General features: G+C 59.4%; 1 protein-coding gene across 2 annotated transcripts in view; it reads right to left on the reverse strand.

Annotated features, from left to right (window-relative positions):
- CACNA1E (calcium voltage-gated channel subunit alpha1 E) overlaps positions 1-25,831 on the reverse strand; it is a 410,647-nt gene that overhangs the window by 55,563 nt on the left and 329,253 nt on the right. For both annotated transcript variants that reach the window (XM_036015954.1, XM_036015953.1), the window contains 15 exons: positions 25,330-25,419; positions 23,868-24,077; positions 23,026-23,138; positions 21,325-21,437; positions 20,850-20,981; positions 20,317-20,389; positions 19,352-19,469; positions 17,285-17,352; positions 16,594-16,691; positions 10,373-11,026; positions 9,687-9,994; positions 7,527-7,680; positions 6,019-6,148; positions 5,432-5,491; positions 4,576-4,682 (listed from right to left, as the gene is read on the reverse strand). In XM_036015954.1, coding sequence (XP_035871847.1) covers positions 4,576-4,682; positions 5,432-5,491; positions 6,019-6,148; positions 7,527-7,680; positions 9,687-9,994; positions 10,373-11,026; positions 16,594-16,691; positions 17,285-17,352; positions 19,352-19,469; positions 20,317-20,389; positions 20,850-20,981; positions 21,325-21,437; positions 23,026-23,138; positions 23,868-24,077; positions 25,330-25,419 — 2,428 coding nt within the window. The remainder of the gene's footprint in view (positions 1-4,575; positions 4,683-5,431; positions 5,492-6,018; positions 6,149-7,526; positions 7,681-9,686; positions 9,995-10,372; positions 11,027-16,593; positions 16,692-17,284; positions 17,353-19,351; positions 19,470-20,316; positions 20,390-20,849; positions 20,982-21,324; positions 21,438-23,025; positions 23,139-23,867; positions 24,078-25,329; positions 25,420-25,831) is intronic.

Consider the following 25,831-nt stretch of genomic DNA (forward strand, 5'->3'; position numbering starts at 1 on the left):
TGCGAGAATTCCGGATCGTTCTGGCATCAAGAGGCAGACTGACTCATACGCTCCCTTCCTGGCTAAGGACCGAGTGAGGGAAGGCTGAGCGCGGCCGTGGGCCAGCTCCCTGTGCGGCAGGAGCCCCGGCTGGCCCCTGTGCCCCGCTACGACAGCACGCAGCCCTGGGAAGCTGGGCCTCAGCTGCCAGACAGCCTGCTCGGGTCCGACCGATGCCCAGGCCCAAGCCGGGGAGGGAGTGGGAGCACAACTGCTAGTTCTCTTTTAAACCACTGCTGTCGACAAGCCACTGTGAGCAGGGAGCGGACTATTCAGGACCCGACTCGGGAGAGCTCACCTGGCACCCTGGCTCGAGCGTGCAGAACGGTGGAAGTGAGGAGGGCGAGGGCCTGCCGGGGCGGGGAAGGGTGGGGGATCACACGTCCCACGCTCGGTCCAGGCCTCTCTCCTGTGACGCTGAGCTGGACCCCACCTGCCCGCCCGCCCAAGGCCCTTCACCAAACACCGGGGACACGAACCCCGAGGGCCAGCGGCATCGCCTCAGCCTCACCATGCGGGACACCGGGAAGCTCCCAAACTCACCTGGCACAGTGGCCACAGGGTCTCCCCAAGGAGCAGCTGAGTTGGGGGCCGGGGTGTTCCAAAGGGAGGGAGCGAGCCTCATGTGCAGACCCCTGGAAACACCAAGGCTGGAACCAGCCCCATGCGCCCACCCAGGAGGCCAGAGGCACCAGTGACGGCCACAGAGTGGGGACGCGGGGAGAAAGGTGCCGGCCCTTCCACGTGAAGTGAAGACCCAACAGAACAATCCCCCTTTTTTCAGAAAGTGAAAGCTAAAAGGGAAGGCTTCACAGACCCAGTCCCTCCCAGACTCCACCCGAAACCTTGAAGAGCAGAGGCCGCAGCCAGGACATTCCTAGTCGGCAACGTGGAGTCTCCTCTCGGCCCGGGGGTGGGACGCCACAGGCGATGGCTCCAGGGAGAGCCTCTGCCACAGCCCTACCCGCCTCCCCAGAGACAGGAGCGGGGCTTTGGGAGGGAGACCTGCGTGTTGGCGCCAACACTTCAGGATGTAGGAGTGGGCCGGCAGGAGCAGGGCGGGGCCGTGCGGGGGTCTCTGCACTGGTTTTCTTGCCCCGGGTCACCCCGGGTCAGCCTGCGATGACACAGCCCTCCCCTCCTCCTCACAAGTCACCACGTTCCTGCACGGAATCGGTCAGGTTCACACTATACAGAATCTCCTCCCTGGATGTATGCAGCCACAGAGAAGAGGAGCTTCTCTTCGGCCACCACGGACACAACACCTGAGCCTGTGGGAAACAGACCAGGCAGCAGGGCAGGCCTCTGCCACTGCGGGGCGCAGGGGGCCTCGGGGCTCAGGGCATGGCGGGGCTGCTTTGAGAATTCAGTGACAGGCCACTCCCTTCCCTGGCTGGGGGCCGCTGCTCCTGGGACTCAGGCTGGGTTCTGAGATGGCTCTGGAAGGCCCTGGTGGAAGGGAGGCCAAGTCACCTCTGATGTCTGGGAAGCCGCGGAAAGGCGTTACCATGGCAACCACTCTCTGCTCCGCTGAAACAGAGTCTACAGCCTTTGCAGACACCTCTGCTGGTCAAGGTTCGGTGTCAGGGAGGCAGGACAGGGGTTGGGTTATCTGAAGAGTGGGCGTTCCCAGGGGCGAATACGCAAGCTGTGCATGCAAATAGGAAAGCTGTGAAGACAACAAAGGGTGGGGTCCCCGAAGAGCTGGCAGAAAAGCCCACATCTGGCTCCCTGCTGGGCTGAGCCCCTGGCCACAGCCCCGCAGTGGGACACAGTTTGTTCTGCTGCCCGGCTCAGGAACGTGGGACCCTGGCGAGTCCTAGCAAAGTGATGGGAATGCTGAATTCTCTGGTGCCCGTAACGAGGGGAGGGAGAGGGCAGAGCTGGTACTCGAGAGCATGTGGGCCAGAAAAAGTGCTGCCTGGACCTCAGCGTGTGCACCGAAGGCCAGAGGATCGGGGAGTGTGGCCGGTGCCCTGAGCAGGAGGAAGCGGGAAGAAAGGCGAGTGACCAGCTGGAGGGAAGGGGGTGACAGAAGTCAGAGGGGATGGAGAGGGACGAGCAGGTACCATGTATGTTTCAGAGAGAAACAATTTAAAAGTTCAAGAAGTGACATCAGTAAAAGCAAGGGAAGGGTCACAACTCTGAATCCATCAGGTAAGCGAGGACCCCAGAATCCAGGGATCCCCGGGGTTCCCCACCCTCCACCCGGTCGGTCTGAGGACCAACAGAGACGCTGCGGCTCTGGGGCTGTTAAGGCTTCCCCTGCCGCCAGCACCAAAGCCACCACCGCCACGTGTCACACGGACCAGAAGGAACAAGGCACATGGCCACCCTCCGGTCCATCACCCTTGCTTTGAACCTGAGGCGAGGCAGCAGGACTGGGGGCAGAGGGTGGGCGAGCAATGCTTCTTGTCAAATGCACCTCCCTCCACACGGCACCAACACACCTGCCTGGTCTCCAGGCACGTGGGCACAGGTGTGTGTGCACATATGTGACGACCTCGCCTGGACAACCAGCCTGGACTCACCTTCGACTATGTCCATGTGTTACGCAGCAACACCCACTTTGCCCCGATATCCAGATGCATGATGTGATGGGAGAAGGGAACGGGAAAGAAGGGAATTCACAGCCCCGTGCTAAGCACTGTTCACACGAGTCCGCCTCCACTCCAGAGAGGAGAAACTGAGGGTAACAGGGTCAGTGCCTTGCTCTGTGGCTCGGGGACACGGAAGGGCTGGCATTCGAACCAGGTGTGCCTGGCTCCGCAGCCCCCAGCCTCCCTCCTGCTTCTCCCTGCTGCCCCCAGGGGGCGCTGTGCTTGGTAAAGGGGGGGCAGGTTCTTGCCTCTGAGCTTCCTCACTCGTTCAAAGAGACGTTACTGAGATCGCAGTGAGAGAGAACAGTGCAGCAAACAATGTATGCAAACAGATTGATATAATGAGAGGGGAACTTGACCTTTTCAAACCCCAAGGCTATTATTCATCTCTAAGGGAACAGTGGGCCTCCTGAGGACAAGGCAGAATGCCCGAATGCTTCTTTCAAGGAGGAGGGGGAGGAGGAAGGAAGCTGGCAGTCCCCGCGGCAGGGCCGGAGTCGCCTTTATTTTTATCCTCCCATGAGAACCCCTGACCCGTCCACTGAGAAACACCGTGTGTGTGCGACATTCCCCCCCGTCCGGCTCAGCCACGCGTGCCAGGAGCTTGCTTGTTATGAGAGGTGATCACACTCGACTCTCACAGGGTTAATTCACAGGTGCACTTGGGGACAAGGGACAAGGAGTTGTCCTGACTGCCAGCCCAGCTCAGGGTCACGGGCCACACTGCCTCTACCAGCTCGTCTTTGGAGGGTCCCCCGGGGCTGGGGCAGCCACGCACCCAGGCCACTCCCAGGCTCTGGGCGACTTCCACAGCTGGGGACCTCTCCTCTCTGCACAGACCGAGAGCTCCCGCCCTTGGCCATGGGGGTGGGGCATTCCTTCTTAACCCTCACCCCGCATCTGTCTCTGCGGCACGGGCAGAGGTGGGAGCGGACGGCGCACTGGGAGGAGACAGGACAGGTGAGCCCTCCCTGACGCTGCGGCGCGGGATCTTGTTGCCTCCCTTCGGCCACTGCCATCTTTGGCAGCAACCCCCAAAGCCTTCTCTCTGTCCCCTCACACGGTGCAGCCCACCTTGCTTAGGGGACCCGGCTCCCCCTTGTCCTCAGAGAGGCTGGAGGGGTCCCACTGCGCCACCTGGAAGGGGCGCAGCGGCTTCGGTCGTGGAACACGGCGCAGACCGAGCCCAGAGGCTGCCACTCACGCCGGCCCGGGGTCGAGGCCCCAGCAAGGAGCTCACCTCCCAGGGACCCCCCGGAGGGCTGGGGGAGCCCTCTCCGAGGCCACACTCCAGAGCAAACGTCAGAATGTGTTTGAGACCCCACGAGGGCTGGGTCCCCGAAGGTAAAGCGCACGGTTTAGTCGCCGGACCAGGGTTTGAGGATGTCTTCCTGAGGGTGCCGTGCAGAGAGGCTGGGAAAGGCCTTCCGCTGGAGTTAAACACGGTAACACGGCTCCAGGGTCCCCGGGAGGGATCTGGGCCCCCCTGCTCAGGGGCAGAGAACCTCCCCAGGCCGACCTCGGCTCTGCCCTCGGCACGTTTCCTTCCGGCCGCTCCTCTGTGTGACAGAACCGGGCGCAGAGAGAGCAGCGCATCAGCCAGGCCGGTCCCTCCCTGAGCCCTGGGAGGCCCTGCCCCACAGGCGGGCACCTGTCTGCGTTCCCTCATCCTCAAGAAAAATACTCCCGGCCTCTGACTTCTCCCTAGGGCCTCTCCCGGCTGCCCCTTCACTCAGGGCACGTGAGCTGAAGCCAAGGGGCCCGCAAGAGCTCCGCAGGGCCCCCCGCGGGGCAGGGGCGGGTGGGGATTCCTGGGCGCCACTGGGCGGTGGGAACCGTTTCTCAGGCCGGCCCCGGAGACAACCTCCAATCAGCCAGAGTCTCGGGAAGGAGGGAGGGAAGGAGACCCAACAGCGAGGAGAGGAGAATTACTTACGCCAGAGCAAAGGCCACCAGCGCGCCGACCACCACCACGAAGTCCAGGATGTTCCACAGGTCTCGGAAGTAGGACCCGTCCTGCAGAATCAAGCCCTGGTCTATCATCTGCGGAGAAAGGGCATGGCCGCCCGTGAGCCCAGGCGGTGTGGGTGCCGTGTGCCCTGAGCTCGGGGCTCCCCACAGCCACGGCCACGGTCCCCACAACCACCCCCACAGGGGGACCTGAGGGGCAGCCAACAGGCTCCTTTCACGGGACGGTGAGGCCCAAGGCCCCTGCTCCTAGCCACCGGGGTTCAGCCAGGCTGCTCGGCCGTCCCAGAACGCTGCCGCATTCCCCCCGTCCATCAGTGGCTCAGAGCACCACGCACCACACACACACACGCACACACACACACACACACACACACACACACACGGGAGAACCCCAGAGGAGTGAGGGGTGCGGCTGGGCGCCGAGGGAAACCTGGGTGTCTGGGTGGTGGGGACGGGCCGGAGGGCAGTGGTGCGGCTGGGGCTGGACGGGTCCGGGAACTCGGCCCTGACTAACCCTTCGCCTTGGCACAGACCCAGGCTCACGCTGGGGGGCGGCTGGGGCCCCCAAGTCTGCCTGCATTGCCCCTGCCTTCAGAGAGTGAGCCTGGCTCCTCCCCCAGCCACACCCACAGGTCCTCCCCAGACTAAACAGAGCTGCACAGTCACGCGGGGCCACCACGGACTTAGTCAGGATCCTGAGGCCAGAGGAGAGGTTCTGTCAGTGGCCAGCCGCTGACAGCACTGGGAGAGGGCGCTACGCCCCGGGGAGCAGACAGCGGACCCCTCCAAACCCCATCCAGGTTTCCCCAAGACATTTTTACCTTAATGACCATCTCAAAGGTGAACACGCCGGTGAAAACGTAGTCGAAATACCTCAGGACCTGTGGGACAGACATGGCGGGGGTGCAGAGGTCACGTGTGCCCACCGGGCTCCGCACACGCCTGCCCGCCTGCCCAGCCCCCGCTCATCGCCGCTGCAGGTCCCGCTGGAGCCTCAGGGTGTGGCGGCCAGGCTGGCCCATCCCCCACGTTGGCTGAAACTTACCTTCTTGAGTCTCCACTGACCCGCAAACCTTTCACCCCCTTGCTGCCTGGGAACCCGGAGTCCCTGTCGGTTCTGATGCACCCCACCTCCCTCCTGTCTCCTGACCGACACCCCGGGGCCTCCAGTCTCCAGGCTACGGCCTACACTTCACACCCACATCCTGTGTCAGACCCTGCACCCAAGCCCTCAGGTGGCTGCAAGCCCCGCCCCCTTCCAAGCCCCGCCGGGCTCCAGTGATTTCTCCCTGCTCCCTCATTCCCCGGGCCCTTCCTTGGGTCACCTCTAGTGCTGGGATGGGGTGGTGCCAGGACAGGCGGAGGGCCACGGCACCGGGGAGGGTGGCCAGGGGGCCCATGCACCCACTCTGTTGCGCTCCGAGTTGGTCAGGACGGGGTCCTCAGCTGCCAGGGCGATGCTGCTGGCCGCGATCACCAGGAGGATGCACATCTCGAAGTAGCGCAGGTTCACGATGTAGTGGCAGGCCCTGCGGATCCTGCAGTGGGGGGGGTGGGGGAGCCATTGAGCTGGCCGCTCCCCTCCATCCCCACCCAGCCTCCCCACCCCCAGGCACTGCAGCCTCTTCCAGACAGCGGGCCCTGGCCAGAGGAAGCCGTGGGGAGAGCAATTTAATTTCCCAGGCACTGCCCTTGACTTAAAGCCCCAAGGGGGGAGGTAATCAGGTTGGCTGGAGGCTGCGGCAGGCAAGCCAAGCTACATTATCTGCAGGCAGGTCTGAGCCCTGGGGAGCAGCCAGCATCAGAATACACAGGCCCTGGGGTGCCCTCAGGGAATCTCAATGTCTCCCCCTCCCCTCAAACTGTACAGAAACTGGGGCAGAGCAAGCAAATCACAGGAACCGATAAACGGGAAAATAGACCCGTGTTCTAAGACTCCTGATGAGAGCAGCAACAGGCTCCCACAGTTTCAGGTGTCCTGGTGAACTGACTACATCCCCAACCGTGTGGCGGCCTAACAGTCCTCAGCCCAGGGGCCTGCCTCCCCGGAGCCCGGCTGGACACCGGCCACGAGGCCACCGCAAGCCGTCTCCTTACCTCCCCGGCCTCGCCAGCTGGTCTACATTAAAGGGCAGCAGAACGCTGGTCTTTCAAAATTCCATCTTTTCTGAACCTAACCTTCCCCACCCCCTTCCTGCCTCCCCCACCTCATGTCCCTAAATGTACCCATTTCAAAATCCACAGGCATTCTGGATTGGGCAGTGGGACCAATACTCTTAAGAAAAAAAAGATTTCTTTCTTTTTTAGAGAGAGGGGAAAGGAGGAAGGAGGAAGGCAGAGAGGGAGAGAGACATCGATGTGCTAAAAAAAACGACCGCATGTCCCCAACTGGGACCGTGGCCCGCAACCCAGGAACATGCCCTGACCTGGAATCGAACCGTTGACCTTGTGCTTGGCGGGACGCCAGACCCACTGAGCCACACCAGCCAGGGCTGGGACCAAGACCCTCAGAGGCCAATGGATGACCTCATCGTTCTAGGCTCCATATTCTCCGCTCTGGAAGCTTTGGTAGCTCATCCTGAGTAGATTTCCTTTTCTCCCCTCCCCCCACACCACCTACTGACCAAAGGACAGATGACGCGTCCATTCCTCATGACATTTCCCACCCTCCCGTCTTAAGTAATTCTCTAGACTGTGGACACGGAGTGCGGAGGGCGTTCAGTTCCGTGACCCACCACAACCAGCGAGTGCCCTGTGTGTGGCACGTGTGCACCCACGTTCCACGGGGAAGGACCAGGGAGAGGACCGGCCCTCATCCCTCCCTCCGTCCCCCCATCCCCCCGTCCCCCCGCCCCGGCCCAAACCCTGCCCGTTCACCGCGGGGCCGCAGCCAGGGTGTGCTGGGAGGGGACTCACGGGTTGGTGGTGCTGAAGATGAACATGGAGCTGTGGGGGACCATGGCCTTGCCCTCCCGCTTCTCCTTCTTCTTCTTCCCCACCTCCTCCTCCTCCTCCTCCTTGATCTCTGCCTCCTTCAAGGGGCTGGCCTCACCATCAGTCTTGTTGCTAACTGCAAGAGGAACACGTTGACACCTTCAGAAAGCTTACCGAGTGGGAGGACGGAGCCCTTTGGTGTCCCCGGGGCTGGGGGGAGGGGGCATGGAGGGGCCGGGCTGGGGCTCCAGGAACAGCCGAGCTGTGGGCCCTACAGACGTCAGGGTGTTTGTTGTCAGTCACGCTGAGCTTGGCCCTTGCGTCCTCCTAGCCCTGCGCTCGCCCCCGTTTTATGTGGGACAGCCTCTGCTACAGACGTCACCCTTGTCGCCTGTGCCTGGGCGACACGAGGCTGGTTTCTGCTGTAAAGCTTACAAAGGTTAGGTACATCTGAAGTCTGAATTCTCTGTATTCACTTGCTCGATGAATTTTCACGTCAGTACCCCGGAGCGGCATGTGTTACTGCGCCCATCACGCAGATGGGAAACCTGATGTCCAGGGGGCCAAGCACCTGGCTCAAGGTCCCACGGCCAACCTGGGTGTCCAGCCTGACGTCCCAAATCTCCTCGGTGAAGTCACAGGGCAGTGGAAGATTTCTAGAAACCATTCCTCTGTTTGCGGCCGCCTGTGCTTTTCCCAGGCGTGATGGGTGTCATGAGACGAGGATGCGATATTCATGAGAATGTGGGTCCAAGACTGCATCCCAGGACTATGGGGGGGGTGAGGGGCCTCGACCCAGTGCAGCCCTGGGGACGCACTCTGTGTCTACGGACAAGTGACAATGGGGTTCAGTGGCAGGGGTCGAGGCTAAAAGGTGGGGTACGGGGGGCAGCCAGCCTCTCCCACCGACCCATTCAGTGAGTGACTCCGCTCTGGAACCTGTGTAAATGGCAAAGCTCCGAGGTTCTGCCCCTTCCGGGACCTTCCGTAAAGCAAGCATCCAAAGGCCCTCTGATCACATGCTCTCGCCTATGACCAAGGCCATGGGCTGGCCTCAGAGTGGGAACGGGGAGAGGGTCAAACTTTCTTCATGTTGTTTCTCGCCACAGAGGGTCCAGAACACTCATGCGCCAGAGTATGGAATGAATCAGACTCCAGAAGAGGTGGGGCGCCAGGGATCCTGAGACCTGACCGGCCCAACCCCGGGGGCCCTGCACGGGGAGAGGCCATGTATCCGAGTGGTTCTGGCACCGAGTGCGGAGAAAGGGAAGGGACAGAGATGGAATGGGGCGGGGAGGACACACAGGGAGAGAAGACCGTCCCATGAAGAGCAGAAAATAGGGCAGGAGTCGAGGAGGAGAAAGAGTGAGGGTGGAATGCTGTGGTCGCAATTCAGTGACCATGACCACGGGCAGCAGGTGGGATTAGCTCAGGAATGGGGGCGGGGTCAGAGCAGGGCTGGGGGTGGGGTTAGGGCAGGAATAGGGGGTGGGGTTAGGGCAGGAATAGGGGGTTAGGGAAGGAATGGGGTCTCCTAGATGAACATCTTTGCCTGAGGGAACTAGAGAGAAAGTGACTAAATCTTGGAGGAGAAAGACAGTGGACAAGAGTAATAGATTCATAAAAGGTTAGGACAGAGGTCATCAGTGTCCTCACTTTACAGATGACAGACTGAGGTCTGAGGGGGGGACAGAGGGCTTCCAGAGGCCACCACTGAGCAGGGCCAGGGCCACCGAGCCCTCCTGCCATCTCCGCCCCATCGGAGGTCCCCTGATTTGTCCAGGTGGCAGAGCGCCTTGGAAGTGTAGAAAAGGCCATCCGATATCCACACAGTCAGTCAAGTCGCTGAATACGCATCTGGGGACAAAGTCTCGCATGACCCTTCTGAGGACTCTATGGTGGTCACAGGGGCCAAGGCCTTGAGGACACTTTATGGGCAAAACGTAAGACTGAGGAAATTCTAACTTATTTTTCCTGCACATTAGGATAAAACTCCTGCTATTTTTCACTTGTTGAAGAACGATTTCACGCCGCTGGTGGGGTCTCCCAGCTTTCCTGGGGCGACTGGGAGCCTCGACCCCCCCCACCCCCGGACCGGGTGGCACGGGAAAGGGTGGCGGGGGACAGAGACTGTGTCCTCACTGTGCACCACGGTCGCGTCCACCAAGGGGTCCACGTCGGGGATGGCCACCGTGACGCTGGTGCTCTCGGTGGCAGCCTTGTCCGTGTTGGCCGTGGCGCAGGAGAGGTCGGGCTCGCTCTGGCTGATGACCCGGCCCACGTCCAGCTGCACGTCCCCCAGCAGGGCCTGCTCGCTGCCGCCCCCTGGCTCCCGCTCCGGCGGCGCCTTGCCCACCGCCAGCTCTGCGTGGGGCAGGACCAGGGGGGTGTCAGCCTCATCGAGGGCCCCCGCCAGCCCGACGCCTCTGGCCACCATCAGGCTGTTGGTCCTGTCGACACAGAGGAGAAGCCGTTTCAACACGGGGTGAGGGGAGCGGAGCCCAAGCAGCCCTGCTGGGGGCGAGGGGTGTCTGCCGCCACCCACCAGATGGGCAGAGAGGAGCTAAGACCCATGGGCAGAGCCCGCTGCCTTATTCCTGTTCGTCTGCCCATCCGTCCATGACCCACTCTGACAGGAGACGCCCTAAAACAGACCCTGGTTTTCAGCGGCACAGACCCCACTGCCCGTCCTGTCTGCACACACCTCACGAAGCGTGCCCGGCACCCCTGCATCTTACAGAGTGAGGCGCAGAGAGGCCTCACCCGAGGAGCCCCGCCCCCGGCGGCCCTGCTCTGTGCCCCCGGGGGCGTTCCCGGGACTCCTTTACCTCCTCAGGTCCGGGCCCCTCTCCTCCTCCTTGATCGTGGGCTCCTTGCCTCCGTGGCCGCCCCGGGGCTCGCGGTCCTTGTCCCCCTCGGTGGGCACGCCGTCGTCCAGACCCCGTTCCTGGCTGGCAGACCGGCTCTGGGAGGCGGAGGAGGGCTCCTTGCCTTCCGTCCGGACGCGGCGGTGCCGGCTGCGCCTCTGGCTCTGCCTGTGCCTGGCCCGGTCCTCGAAGGTCACCACGGCCTCCCCTCCGCCGGCCTCCTGCTGGGCCGGGTCACAGTTCCCATGACAGGGCCTGGCCAGCCAGGGCGGCTCCCGTTTGCCCAGGGACAAGGGGCTCCTCTGGTTGTCCAGGGCACTGGGGAGGTCCCCTCTGTCGCCCTTGAGGGACCCCCCACGGCTGACGCGCTCCTCCTCGCACTTCTCCAGGCCCAGGCCCAGGGCCAGGCCCTCGATGGGCCGCGCTCTCCGGTAGAGGCTGGGGTGGGCATTGAGTGGGTTGAGGGGGCTCAGCGGGTTGAGGGGGTTGAGGGGGTTCATGGGCGGGGCCTCTTCCTTGTTGAGGGCCTCCTGGCTGGACATCTGCATGTGCCTCCGCAGCTGGCTGGTGCGCTGCTCCCATACCGACATGTGGTGGCGGCGCCTCCGCTCCCTCCTGGCACAGGGCAGAGGGGAAAGGGGGAAGGCCGAGGTCAGCTCTGACGGCCGAGGGCCGAGGAGGGCAGCCCTCAGCAGCCGTGGGAGAAGCGCGGGACACATGGCTAGAGGGGCAAACGGGGGAGCCCAGGACCTGCAGACGGAAAGCACAGAGGGGCACCAGGAGCAGAGGCGGCCACCCACGAGGGGTGGTGGGTCCAGTGCCTCCCAGTTTGTGGGGCTTCCCGTTTGCGTCCCTGCTCTGCAGTAGCTGGGGGAGTGAGTGGGGGTGCGGTCAACCCAGTTCCGAGTCCCTAGTCCCCAGGGCTGGGGGCGCCCGAGCACAAAGGCCACCAGGCTTCCACGCCCCTGCTCTCACTTGCCTCAGGGCATCAGCCTGCCCCACTCTGAGCCCACCGCTGGCCCCTAGTTCAAGGTCAGAGACCTTTGTATCACCAGCTCTCCCTCTCCCTTCCCTCTGCAATCACAGGCTGGGGCTACGGGGGCAGAGAAGGACGAGGGTCAGATACCGTCACAGGGTGACGACCCACGTTACGAAACGTGCTGGCATCACCCTTCAGAACTAGGAGTGCTGTGGGTCTCTTCGCAGCAGCGGGCAACCCCCCGGAGGACTGTGTGGGGAGACCACCAGCAGCTCGTCCTCAAACCACCACTGAGCGTCTCGGCTGGGGGCCGAGGGGGCGGCCACGGGGCAGCAGAGGCACACGGACGTGACACACAGGCGAGCACGCGGAGTGGGCTCCCACGGCGGGAGGGCAGCCACCCACTCCTTCACTCGCACGTGCCTGCGCGTGCACAGCTACGAATGGGGAAGGGGACACTCAGTGTGCCCACACACACCCGCACCGAGGCCCACGCATGGTTGTATGGGACTGCCTGTGTCACAGCTACACCCATGCCAACGCATGCCCACTCGGGCCACACGGATGAGCAAACAGCGCGCAGGGCCACATACTTAGACACACTGACACAAGCACGTGTCGAAAGGAACAGCGGGGCATATCCACAAACCACGGGCACAGAACACACCTGCACACACCACCGATGTGCACACCCAGCACCACTTTGTCCGCAGCAACAACAAAGACACAGCGTCCCCGCACCCACACGTAACCACTCACAAACACGCAACCCGGTCCACACATACAGGTGGCTGCTGCGTGGCTCCCACATCGACATGTGGTGTCTTCTCCTTCTGTCTCTTCTGGGAAAGAAAAACGGACAGGTTCAGTTCACCCCAACCTCTAGGACCGACCACGAGCCCCACAGCCACCTGCCGATTTCCAGGGAGAGGCGCGGAGTCCCCAGTGCGCCCGAGCATTCTCCTTGTGCCCACACGTTCTCCTTGTGCCCGCTGCCCGCCGTGGGCTCCCGACCTTCGACTCCCCCAGGGAGTGACTCGATTCCTCGCTGTGCGTGCGGGAACACGCAGGGCTAGGTTTTGAAGCACACACGCAGAGACGGAAAGGGTCCACTTCCCAATTCACTGCGTAGACCGGTCCGGATGCTCCACCATCGCACCCCTTGGCGCTCACACTTCCACCTCAGGGCCCTTCGGAGAACCACCTTGGAAATGCTGTCGGGTTGCGTGGAGCTGTGCCTCCTCCCATCACCTCTAGGGCAGCACGTCACAGTCACGTGGGAGTGGGTTCCCACGGGTCATTCTGGTCTCACAGAACACGCAGTGAACCCATGCTCTGCCGTGTATGCCATCGAGGCCACACAAGTAGCCCATGGCCCAAAGCAGGACCACCACGCCAAGGCCGCCATCCACATAAATCCAGGATGGGAGCGGTGACCCCTGCGTTTGTGTGGCACAGCAGCCCTGGCCAGAGGCCCTGAAGTTTCGGTCTGTTCTGCTGGGTAAAGCCCGGTATGAACCTTTCTGACCTTTCTGACCTCACACAGGGAAAAATCTGTTACACACACACCCCTCCCGTGCCCTTTCAAACAGGCAAAGCAAGGCCTGAGTGGCAGGGTGTGGGCATCGTCTGCAAAGGCAGACGGGACTCCTGGAAAAACGAGACTGCCAGCTCCGCTCCATGCTCAGGTGGGCAGACACACCTGGGGCCCCTGCGGAGGGAGCCTGCCCCAGTTCCTGGGCACGCAGGTCCGGTCTGGCCCGACGGACCCTGCCTCGACCTGGAGGTTGGCAAACGCTGCTCCTTTCCCGATAAAAAGTGACACCCACCCACGGAGAACATGCTAGACACACTGGCACTGCTCGACGGCCACGGCCCGTGTCTGAAGAAGAGCCTGCTCCTCGGTGGGGCCGGGGGAGCAGGGGCAGCGGGTCTGTGCCTCCCTCGTGCCTGGCAGAGGAGCGATCACTGTGCAGATACCTTGAGCTCCCCAACTGCATGCAGCCTCCGCTTCGACAGCTGCAGTGCAGCCAGGCCCACGTGGGACGGCAGGGCCAAGAGGCATGGGCAGCACATAGAAACAGAGGCCCACGCTCTGGATGGGCCGTGTGCATACCCACCACAAAAGGCGAGTTCTACCACCTAACTGCAAATTCTCACGTATTCAGATACTGCAGGCAGAGGCATGTGTGAGAGTATAAGCACGTGAATTCTCTCTCCCATAGGCACACCTGTACACACTCATGTGCACACACACAAGCACACGCACCAGGCAAAAGAGAGACCCAACCATAATTCCCACAGACACGTTTCAAACTCCACTTCTCTCCTCACACGTGAAAAGATCCCAGTGTGCCTCCCATCAGAATCATTAGCACGCCTTCATCCTCCAATCACACAGAGACGCGTCCACATACCTCCAACCTCGCGTGCGTGTGACCTCACAGCCAGCCCACAGCCACCCGGCAGACCAGGGAAGGCCAGTTGGTCAGTCTCCTTCCCCTTTCAAAAAAGGGGAGACGGGTTCGGAGACCCACAGGGGTTCTCTCGCCAAGGTCACCGAACACACGGGAGACAGGACTACGACCAGCACGCTGGTCCTCTGGTTTGTCACATGCTCTTCCCATTTCTCCAGGGACAGCCACAAGACCCGTGGGCTGAATCCAGCCCTGCACCTTGTTTTATCCGGCCCAGCACCTTGTTTCTCCCCGGTGGCAGCACCAAGCTCCTTGCCCCTAGTTAAGGCGTAGTTGCATTTATACAGTCCTAAAATGATATTCAGTCCTTTGAAGGCAACCGCGAGGCTGATGTGGCCCCCAGTGAAAATGAGTCTGACACCCCTGTATCGAGCTTATACTCCCAAGCGGCACACACACACCTGATGCAGCTCCTGCACTCGTACTGCAGCCGGAGCCTGGATCTTGGCACATCCGGATGGTTACGGCGCCTTCCTCCACCTCGCTGTGCCCAGATACACATGCTGCGGAACACCTACCGCCCTCTGCCCACCAGCCTTTCATTCATTCTTTCCCGCCACAAACAGCGAGCTTCTGCTCTGGGCCAAGCACCTTCCCAGCTCACAGCTCCAAACCCACTCTTCCCCCAGGCGTCCTCGTCTCTCCCAGCAACAGAGCCGCCCACTGCCAAGTGGCAGCCAGGCCTCCCCAGCGGCATGTGTGGATACCTGTGGGTGTATTTTTAACCCAAGTTCATGAGTTCAGGGAAGGTGGGGTAGAAACTACTCAGGGCCAGAGAATATTCTAGAGAGGGAAGAGTTGTTTTGCCTTTCTCCATCATTTTTTTAACAAATTTTTTGAGGGGCCAGTTTTTTTCCCCACTCACAGAGGAGGGGGCCAGAAGCCAGACCTTCACAGCTTTGAAAGGTGAGGGCAGGGGCCGTGCATAGAAGGAGGGGGCGCTCTGCACACAACTCTGGACGCCCCTCCAGGGTGAGGGTCCTGGTTCAGGAGCGTCTCACGCCAGCACTGGGCCCACAAGGGCTCCTCCCTCACTAGCTCCAAGGAGACGACGACAGGGCCCGGTGCCACTTCCCGGGGATCTCAGACCCTCTCCACAGACACCCGGGTCCGCTCACATTGTCCTCATGCAGGCTCCGGAGCCACGAGAGGACCTCGTGGTCCTGGAGTCACATCTCGGCCTCCTTCCCGACAGCCCCCTCCGGCATCACGCAGGGGGGTCAGCCCCACGCAAGGCCCGGGCCCACTGCCCGCAGCTCTACCGGCAAGCACAGGTCCAGGCTGGGTCCTTAGAGGGGCCTGTGCACCGACCACCCCACCACCGCCCACTCGCGCCCTAATCCACTCAGCTGGCTCCTGTTCCCGGGGCCACGCAAACTACCTGGCGAAGGTCACTTGCAGCGTTCATACTGCCAACCCTGACTGTCCCCTCGCTGCCCCACCCCATGGGATCTCTCACCCAGCATTCACGGCTGCCGTCCACTCCCTCCCTCCGGTGCAGCGCCCTTGTCCAGCTCTCCCGGACGCCGTGCTTCCCGGTTCCGTCTCCCACCTCCCGGTAGCTCCCCGCCAGTCTCCTTTGCGGGTTTCTCCTGGGCCAGACCTCGAGGCACCGGAGGGCTCTGGGCCTCTGTCCTCGGCTCGTCCCTTCTCTACTTTGATCCTCCCTGGGTCAGGTCACCCTCACCGGCAGCTTGAACGCCATCCAACTGCAAATGGCTCCCCCGACATCTTTATTCCCAGCCCCGGCTTCTCCTCTGAGCTGTAGACTCGTGGAATCAACGGCCTAGGCAACACCTCCACTTGGGTATCTCGTACGTTTCTCAAATGTGCTCAGAACGAGCCCCAGCCTTCCCCTGCTCTCCTCCAGGGCATCACGCACACCACCGCCACCTGGCCTGTTGCTGAAACCGCACACCTCAGCGCCTGGGAGAAATGTGCCCTGTCTTCTGCTCTCCTTCCGCGCCCCATCATGTCTGATCCACTGTTAGCTCACCCTACTGGGTCACCCCCCAGAACAGGGACGGAAGGGGGTCACTTCTCACCTCCTCCACTGGCACCGCCCCCTGCTGGGCCATCATCATCCATCTACCTTTAGAGCCACCTTTCCGTGTGTCCCTGCCTCAACCTCGGCCTCAAAAATCCATTCTCCACCAAGCAGAGTGACCTTTAAAAGCATAAATCTTGTCATACCCATTCTTGCGTGTTAAACTCTCCCAGGGCTGCAGTTAGAATAAAAACTACAATCCTCCCCTTGGACCTTCGAGACCTCCCCGAGCTAGCTGCTGCCCACGGCCCCGACCTCGTCTCCTTCTCTTCCTCCTCGTCCCCCCCACACCGGCCACATGCTGGGGATGCTCTTCCCTCAAACGCCACATGAGGCTTTACACACACTTCGGTCTCTGCTTAAATGTCGCCTCTTCTGAGGACCCTGCTCCGACTGCCCGAAGGTACTCCACCCGGCTCTCTCCCTCCCCTGCCTCACTGCCGTTTCCCATGTTTGGGAGCGGTTCATCGCTACTGAACATCATCTGCATGTTTACTGTCGCTCTCGCACACTGAAACAGAACCTCCACGAGAACAGAGACCCTGTCTCGCTCACTGCTGCAGTCACAGGACGCTTCCTGGCACGGAGCAGGTGCCTGCAGACAGCACACGGCGCTCGAGCTGCCGAGCCACCGGCCAGCACGGGCGTGCGGGGGGCAAGGGAGGGGCTGCCGACTCACTCGATAGAGGGCATGTTGGGCGCGGACATCGGGCTGACCTCCTTGGCCTTCTGCAGTGCGTGCTTCTGGTTGAAGGCCTCCTCTTCCTCCTGCTCATCCTAGACACAGAGAAGAGGTGGGGTGTGCCTGGGACCCCCATGAGCGGGGGCTGCCTTGGCTCTCCCCAGGAGTGCTGGGGACCAGAAGGGGTGAGGAGCGCGAGGGAAGAGGTGAAAGGAGGCAGCAGGAGGTGAGGTTAGCCGAGGGGAAGCCAAGGCCACACCCCAGCCCTCGGTGGAGCTGGCCACGGCTGTAAAGGTCACAGGCCAGAGCTGAGGACACCTGTCGGATGTTCCGTCTGGAAAGGAAGCCCTGAGGCTGTGCCTCCCACCTGCCCTCTTCCCCATGCAGCTAGGTGCTCCGAGGGCTTCCGTGTTTTATTGTTTGTGTTATAATCCTTCAAAGGGGCCCCTCGAGGGTTCGCAGTGACTGAGCTGTTATATACTGTATCCCACGGGGCCCAGCCTGGTCTCAGGTGCACCCAATTCAGTGAAAGTGCACCAGGCTCCCTGCACGGGCGTGTGGCTCTCCAACTGTCCAGAACCTCCCAGAAGGGGCCAGACAACTCGGACTTCTGGAGAGAGCTCCAAAGGCCGGAGGGCACCCAATGGCACTAAGAACCATCAGCTGTTCCCCAGAGAGCGAAGCTTACCTTGGTCAGCTCCTGGGCGTTGGCCAGATTGTCCACAGCGATGGCCAAGAACACGTTCAGCAGTGTGTCTGGGGTGACGAGTTAAGGACAGGCAAGTAAGAAAAGCAGAAGGCTCCAAAGTAAGGCTGAGAGGGGATGCCATGCCCTTCTCACTGGAGACACTAGAAGCTACCCCAAAGGGTCCCTTAAGCAGGAGCTGTGGGAGGAGGGACAGAGATACCATGCAATTCTGTTGGAAGGAGAGTCTATTTTCTCTCCTTCCACGTATCATCTCTCTGAACGGGACAAAGAAATACACGGATGAATGAGACAGCCTTTAAACAGCTGTGCTGCCTACTCAGGACAACATCAAATACAGAATCAGTGAGCAATGAGACAGGCAGGGAACTCAATGGAGGCGTGCATCTCTCCTTCCTGGGAAGCTGGGACCGAAGCCCAGCCGGACCAGTCCAGCCAGTCTCTTCTCAAAGGTGAGGAGAAACGAGAACCCACAACCCCGTCACGGACCAGCTCTCAATAACGGGACTGAAACTCATTCCTCTCATTCTTCTCGTCCTGGACAGCCTCCATATTTCATCTACTCAGCTGTCACAGAGCTCCCGAGCCCCTGGTGGGACCCGTTTCCATTCTACGCTCTAACCTCTGAAGGCCCATCATCCTCCACCTGTCTCTGAGGCCCATGGGTTCTAGAACAAAGAGCTGGATCCAGCATGAAACTCCAGATCTGACTGCATTCAGAGTAAAAGGGAAATCAGGAGCCACTGTGACCAACTGGCCTCCCGTTTCTGTGACTCACTGCGCAGCTTTCTTCTCACGGGGTTCTCTCCAGCCTACAGTCTGCTCCGGCCCCTCCCTGTTTCCAGGGCAGAGAACCTGACGGAGCATCTTGTCCCCGTGAGGTTACAGAAGATGCGGAACCACGGCTGTATCACACAGCTCTCCGTCTTCATTCTGCCAACCCCAGTGCAAGTCCTACCTCCGCCAAAACATCTAATAATCGTGCAGAAGTCTATAGTTTAGAAGGTGCGTTCAGGTAAGTTATGTCGTCTCCCACTCACAGAGTCAGTGAGACAGACTAACTAACAGAGACAGACATTCTTCTCCTTTCATGTGTGACAACTAGAAGCTCAGAGAGACAAGTGACTTCCCGAAGGCCACACAGCTGGTGAGCACAGTTGCTGGGATTAAGACCCGGTCTTCCTTGATCTTGACCCTCTGGCCAGACATGGTTTGGGGAAGTGAATGGACTTGGCTTCTATTATCCCTTTCTAGTTGAGTAATTATTTGATCTTGATCAAATTATTCCTTCTAAGTCTTATGAAGTAGGAATTGGATGAAACAGTAAAGCACCTAGGACATGCCGAGACCCATGAATAGCACCAGCACAATCAACGTTAGAGATGCCCGCTGGCAGCAGCCACGGTGCCAGTGTGTCAGAGACCTCGCCGTGTGCAGACTCGGTCCTGCGTTAACACGGGATGAACTCACTATGAGTGTCACGATCTGCCCACTGCCCAGACCACAGCAACCTCTGTCCTCTCTTCTTTCCCAGCTCACAGAATCTCCAACCATTCAATCACAGCCTCATGTGGTATCATTAGCGTGTGCTGTAGACTTGCATGCTACTCTGTCTTCTTCCTATTTATCCCCTTTACCCAACCAGCGTACACATTCCTTCAGATCAGCATCTTGTTTCTCTCAGTGCACGGAGCAATGTCCATCCCCCTCCACCCGGACCCCGTCCCACTCCTGTTCTAACACTACTACCCCCTACCCCTACCAGCACTTCCACCACCACCCTCTTCCTCCCCCACCTCCTCTCCTACCTCCACCTTCTCCTCCACCTCCACCACCTCCTCCACCACCACCACCTCCTCCACCACCTCCTCCACCTCCACCACCTCCTCTACCACCCTCTCTTCCACCCCCACCACCTTCTCCTCCTCCTCCACCTCCACCACCACCTCCTCCACCTCCTCCACCACCACCTCCTCCACCTCCTCCCCCCCCTTCAAATGCTGGTCTGGGCAGGCAGGAAGCACCAGAGGCGCATCTTGAAAAGGATACAGTTTCCAAACAAGGTGAGCACGATGAAGTAGATGGCTGACCACATGCCCGAGCTGACGCCGCCCTGGGAGCGGATCCCGTTGTACATCACCTCGTTCCAGTCCTCGCCCGTCAGGATCTACGCAAAGCAAACAGGCAGGTCAGGAGCCTGGGCTGGCGGGGCAGACGGGGCCGTGTGAAGGGGAGAGGCCTGGGCCTCGGTCTTCCCCATCTACCCCCTCGCTTGGCCATTCTGTCAGGGAAGGGAACAGAAAAGTCACCCCCGTGAGTGACCCTAAACTTTCCGCAGGTCTGGAAGGGAACCTTACGCACTGAAAAAGGAAGAGGAGCATTAAAAGGGAAGATTCTGTTCCCCAAACGACAGAGTCCCTCCCACCTGCACTGTGCCAGGCCTGTGGGAGTCACTCAGGTCAGGTGTCCTGGCCACTCTGCACCTGTCACCAGGCTGCCCAGGTCCAGTTCCCGAGACAGCAACCTTGTGGCAAGAGCTTTGTGCGCGCCAGATCTGGAGACCTGGGTTCTGGCTCAGCCTCCGGTTCTGGCTAAGTAGTGTTTTCCTTTGGCCTAAGACATCACTGATTTTGAGTTCCCCCATTATTTATAAAGTCTCTGGGCTGGGGGCAGGTGGAAAAAATACTTCGTTAAATGATTCCATGTGTTAGAAGATGCTTCTGGTTTCAGAAAACCACAAACGCAGTGTGTCACTGAATGTCGACTTAATGTCTCTTACGAAGTCACAGTGCAGGGAGAAGGTCAATGAGCTCATTATTGGGAAGAATGGAGCTACAGAAACCCGAGGGACTGTTGTGGGGGTGAGCCCTCAGCGAGCACGCGTATCCGGTGAGCCCGGCAGGAGCCTGGAGGGGAAACGCAGGGTTCTCCTAGCACGTCAGCGGCGCACAGTGTGCGCCCAGGGACCACCCCCCCAACCCCAGGGCATTTTTAACTGCCGGTCGGCCTCATACCTGGAACACGGTCATGATGGCCGCAGGGAAAGTGTCGAAGTTCGCTGAAGGGGTCCCGTCATTAAAGTTGAACCTGAGCAGGAATTTCAGGGGGAAGAATGGAGTGAAAATTGTCACACACCAAGTTTTCCCTTCCCGAGATTATGCCATTTTCATCACCTCTTCCCCGCTTTCTCCACGTACAGTCCCCCCATGCCATGTGATTTGTAAAGATGGCATCTGAGACTACGGCAGATGCACTGTGCTCTCTGAAGGGTGTGGGGCATGTGATGGGGTTTGGGCTGGCCCGGAGTGACAGGGCCCTGCGCTCTGCATCTCAGAGACAGCTCCAGAGGAAGGGTCCCCGGAAGGAGAACCCTGTACACAGTGAAAGGTGAAAAGCAGAGATGCCTGTTCCACAACACACACAGTGGGTGACTTGGGCCATGGACAAGGGCAAACAAGACGGTGACGTGGGGACTGAGTTAGTGACCCTGGAGCTCACAGGCTGAAGCTCTGAGGCTCCTCTGGATGGAGAGCTGGTTGGCGCTTACCTGCCCCCAAACAGCTGCATTCCTAGGAGAGCAAAGACAACGATGAAGAGGAAGAGGAGGAAGAGCAAACTGATGATAGACTTCATGGAACTCATCAGGGAGACCACCAAATTCCGCAGGGACGCCCAGTACCTACAAAACCCAGATGGCATGACAGTGGTGAGCAGTGACTACCAAGTTACTCCCATGTCCAGCTGGACCTCTGCCTAGTGGTCTATGAACGAGTGCATTTGCGTCCTTGTGGGAAGGTGGTGCCCCTTGGGAATGTGGCGAGGGACTTGGCATCATGGATGTCCCTTCTGGTGTGGTCTTTGGAGGAGGCGGAGGAGCTGAAGGATGCGGTGGGGGGGGGGGGTGCAGCAGGGAAGGGGGACACGTGGTCAGGGGGTGACAGGACGGAAGAAAACCCAGTGATGCAGAGGGAAGCCCCCACTCTCAGAGGTGCCTGGGAAGAGTCCGGAATCGGATCACTTACTTAGTTATCTTAAATATCCTTAGAAGCCGCAGAGCTCGCAAGACGCTGATCCCGAAAGATGTGCCAGGCCTGAAGATGGCCCAGACCACTTCAAAGATGCTGCCCACTGTGACCTAAAGGGCCGAACCCAGCCACAGTCAGAGGAGGGGGGAGGAGGGGCAGAAACGAACCTTCTGGTGTTCCGCAGTCCACAGTTCTCCCTGGGCAGCGGTGGAAGGGAAACTCACCCCTCCCCACCAAGCCCACCCCAACAGGACCGTGTAGCTGTGAAGGCTGCCCCAGCGAGAGTGTTGGCCTCTCTCCCCACTGCTCTCCGCTCCCCCGCTGACTTTAATTGTTCGTGCTGTGGGTGGGTCCACTGACTGCTGTTCTGTCCTTGGTGAAAACTACAGGTCACCAGTTCTGCACAGATTTGACAGCCGTGACTGTTCTCACGTTACAGCACCCTGAACAGACAAGGGGCAGTCCTCAAGGCAAGGGAACCCATGGGAATTAGCACAGGCTGCATTCCACATAAACACCTCCGGGAGGGGCCCCGTTCTCTCACTGCTCTGGAATTTAGTTCCAACAAAAGCAGTTTGGCCACCTGTACAGTGAGCATCTCTGGGTCACTCGGGCCCCACACAGCCCAGTGTGACAGTCCTGTTGGGTGGCACAGAACCTCGCTGCTGTAGGAAGTAGCAATGTCAGATTCAGAACGGAATTTTTTTGGTTTCAATTATATACCTACTGATTGTCTACTAGAGTTCACACAGTGCACTTGGGGAAATGACCGAAATTCACCCTCACAGCCATTCTGAAAATCTGTGTATAAAGAAAACTAAGGTTAAAATGGGCTTTCACAGGCTGCTCTGCCTGAAAATCGCCCGTACTCAGAAACATATGCTCCAAGTTAAAATGCAGATTGGCAAGGGCTCAACATCCTTGGCACGTAACCGTAACTTTGGCAGCGAAAGAAGTAGGTTTGGCAGGAGGAGAAGTGGTTCAGGAACCCGAAGCTGTGCGGCCCAGGACTGCGGCTACTGAGCTGTGTGAACTCGGGACACGTAACCTCTGTGAGCAGGCAGGCTAACCCCTCACACACGAACTAGTGGGCAGGCTCCTGAAAGCCAGAGGACAGCAATGTACGTGAAAGCGCTTGAAAACCGCCCGTGACGTGCACAGGTGCACAGCGGCATCATTGAGGAAGCGGACACGGGACTGCCTAAGCTAGGAGGTGCGGGTGTGCGCTCCCATGCGTGTCTGGAAGAGGCTGCATCCAGGTAATTTTCCCCGCTGTAACTGGACTAAAGATCCCAAATACATAAGCGGCTCTTTTTCTTCCTTGAATTACGTTCTAGAATCAAGTCTTTTGTCCTCCTCCCCCAGGCACCCCCCAGGACAGTAAGTGGTTCAAAACTCTGGCTGTGGGGAGCTTTGTCAAATTCACCGAGCTACGCACTGAAGTGTGCCCTCTCTGCTGTGCGTGTCATACTTCAGTGAAAACATTAAAAATAAAAGGGCTTAAAAAAAAACCCCAACAAACCCTAGCACGGCCAGGACGCACTCATTCCTGACCTCCTGTTAGCTAATCTTATCTATTCCCCTTGCATAATTTCCAATTCCAGCGCGCCACACTGGGCCAGGGCGCAGGCTGCTTATCTCACTGCGTGGCATGGCGACAGAGGCAGGCAGAGGACGGGCGGGCTGCTGAGCACTTACCCCGAAATCAAAGCAGTTGAAGGAAGAGTGAAAATAGAGGCGAGGCCCCATGCCATACATCTTCAGGGACATCTCCAAGAGGAAGAGTCCCAGGAACAAAAATTCTGCATAGTCTGAAAGCAGCAAAAGCAGGAGCGTTTGTTCCCCGGATGCCGCGGGCTCCTGTGCTCCCCAGCCCCACGCCCCACACCCCCACCGGTGGAGGAGCCCTCAACACCAGGAGGACCTCACATGTGAGGACGGTCGGAGGGCACGGCAGGTCGGCGCCAGGGAAACCTGACAACGTCGGAACTCGCTGGCCCAGAAGGAGCCCCAGGCACTCCATGGGTCAGCTTTGCTCGTCTTCAACAGGTGGGTCTGTCACTGCCCTTTAAATGGCTTTGGTGAGAGAGAGCCAGACTGGCCCTCCACACGGCCAGCTGTGACAGCCTCCGGAGCGTCACGCACGCCCAGCGGCAGCCTCACCCAGAGGTGCCCTTGAAGTTCCCTTTTTGGTCTACAGAGGCACCTGTCGCCCTAAGAACTTTTGCCCTGGGACTTTGGTGACCCAAACTCTCTATGCCACTGAGCCTCCTCAAAATACTAAGTGGAAGGCTCCAGTTGTAACTCTGCCTTGTTGACTCATCAGCAAAGGTCTGTCCATCTGACTCAGCAATGAATGACGCACTGGAATGGTTCTGTGACAACGCCGTCTCCTCGGGGACATCTCTGGCCTCCCTCACCACATGAAGAGGGGGGACTCTGGGTGGCCAGAACCCCCCGCCAGGCCCAGCACGGTGCCCGCCCTGACATTCCCACCCCAGTCCAGCCGCCCCGTGCGCCAGCAGTCACATGTCACTCACAGAGGAGGTGCGTGAGCCACTGGGGCTGGTTGTGATGGACGATGGCCACGCAGGCGGTGTTGAGAGCCACAAGGCTCAGCACGATCCAGTAAAACACCTGGGACTTCACCATGTGGCGGATGGAGATGCGCAGAAGCCTTTCCTTGTGCCGGAAGTAGGAGGCACCGTCCACCTTTGTGCTTTTGATGCTGGCTCGGGCGAGGGGGGTGCCTGCGGGGAGGAGTAAGGAGAAATGACGAGGCTGCGATGAGGGGCGGGGCTTCGTGGCGAGGGGGCTTCCAAAGGGCAAGGTGGGTGGTGTCGGGGCCACAGTGAGCTGCCCGTCACGCTGCAGGCCCCAAGAATGGCCGTGTTCAGCAGCTTCTGCAGCAGAGAGCCCTGCTCTTCCTCCGGGCATGCTCAGGCCTAGCAATGATTCCCGGGGCAGATCACCAGCCACACACCGGGTGTCTTGAATCCTAATAGGATTGTGTTTAGGTTTGTTAACAGACTGGGCTTCTCTCCGGCCCTGGCTTTTAAATGTGCTTCAGGCACCAGAGCGATTCTGCCGCCTTTGTGATCTTTCTGGCGCAGGCAGCCTGACGCGGCAGGGAGCTGCGTGCATCTCTTCTGCTTTCAGGGACGGAGACCCTTCCCTCTTCCAGGGCAGGAAACATCTGCCATCAGCCAGAATCTCTAAGGGAGCCCGGGACTGAACAGCAGTCAGGCTAAAGGGCTGTCGGTAGGAATTTGTACAGATGTCTCAGGAAAGGCGGTGCTGGAAGGAGAGACACCCCTGGAGTTAAGCTAATGACTGCAGCTTCTCCAAGGGGGGTTACCGGGAGCCACGGACCCTCCGAATCTTTTCAACACACCCCAGAGTGGGATCCCACAGAGGAGGGAACAGGCAAATGGACACAAGATACCACTTGAAGGATCTGGGCGGGACTCTCAGCCCGAAGCGTGGCCACGTTTGTGTAAACAGTATCCCCTGCTCCATTTTTCTCTAAGTCAGCGTCATGTGGATTACATTTCTTTCTAAATACCGTATTTTGCTGGGTATAATTCACATCCACGTTTTTTGGCTCAAACTTTCAGGCAAAAAAAATCTGTCATTTTAATTTTTTTAGTCCTATTATTTACTTATATTTAGATACAAAACCTATTATCATATTCTAGCGTATTATTTTGCATACGGATATTGTTATTGCTTTCTAGAGTTAACACAGACGCATAAATAAAAGAATTAAAAACATTTATATAGATATGGACTTAATACTACCCGTGTATAATGCACATCCTTATTTTTCTCTCAAAAATTTGAGCAAAAAAGTGCACATTATACCCAGCAAAATACGGTAGGTACATCCCTCAGTTCTGGATTCTTTGGATTCTCCTCCTCCTAGTCGTGCTCCTCCGAAGGCAGGCCCTTCCCGTCCCTGGGAGGGTCCGGGAAGTGAAAGACCCAGCTGGCCCCACTCACCCACAGAGGAGATATCGACACAGTGCTCATCGCTGGAGTCTCGGGTCATGGCCTCCGTCCGGCTGCGCTTGATGGTGGCCCTCCGAAGCACTGCGCCAGGACAGGGGTGGGTGGGTGAGAACACGCACAGCCACCTCGCTCCAGTCAAAATGAGGGCCGCGGGCCGGAGGCCTCTGTGACACAGGCGACTGCCTGCCCCTAAATGCCTGAGCCAGGGCCACAGAAGTGGCGAGTGCCCACAGCGGCATGACTACTGCTGCGCTCGGCGGTGCCTCTGACACACCGGGACTCCGGCACCTGCCCCAGGGCCCGTCCGCACGCAGTAGAGGGACTCACGCTACACAGCTATCTATCTGTGCCGCCTCCCAGTAAACAAATAATGAAAGTGGTCTCCAGGGATCCCCACGGATTTTCAAAGAAGACCGTCTGTGAGCCATTTGTTAGATGGTGGAAATCTCATCACACATTATCAATGACATGACCCAAGTCACTCGGGTTTTCG

Source organism: Phyllostomus discolor, chromosome 14 (assembly GCF_004126475.2).
Source record: "Phyllostomus discolor isolate MPI-MPIP mPhyDis1 chromosome 14, mPhyDis1.pri.v3, whole genome shotgun sequence".
In the NCBI taxonomy this organism is placed as follows: domain Eukaryota; kingdom Metazoa; phylum Chordata; class Mammalia; order Chiroptera; family Phyllostomidae; genus Phyllostomus; species Phyllostomus discolor.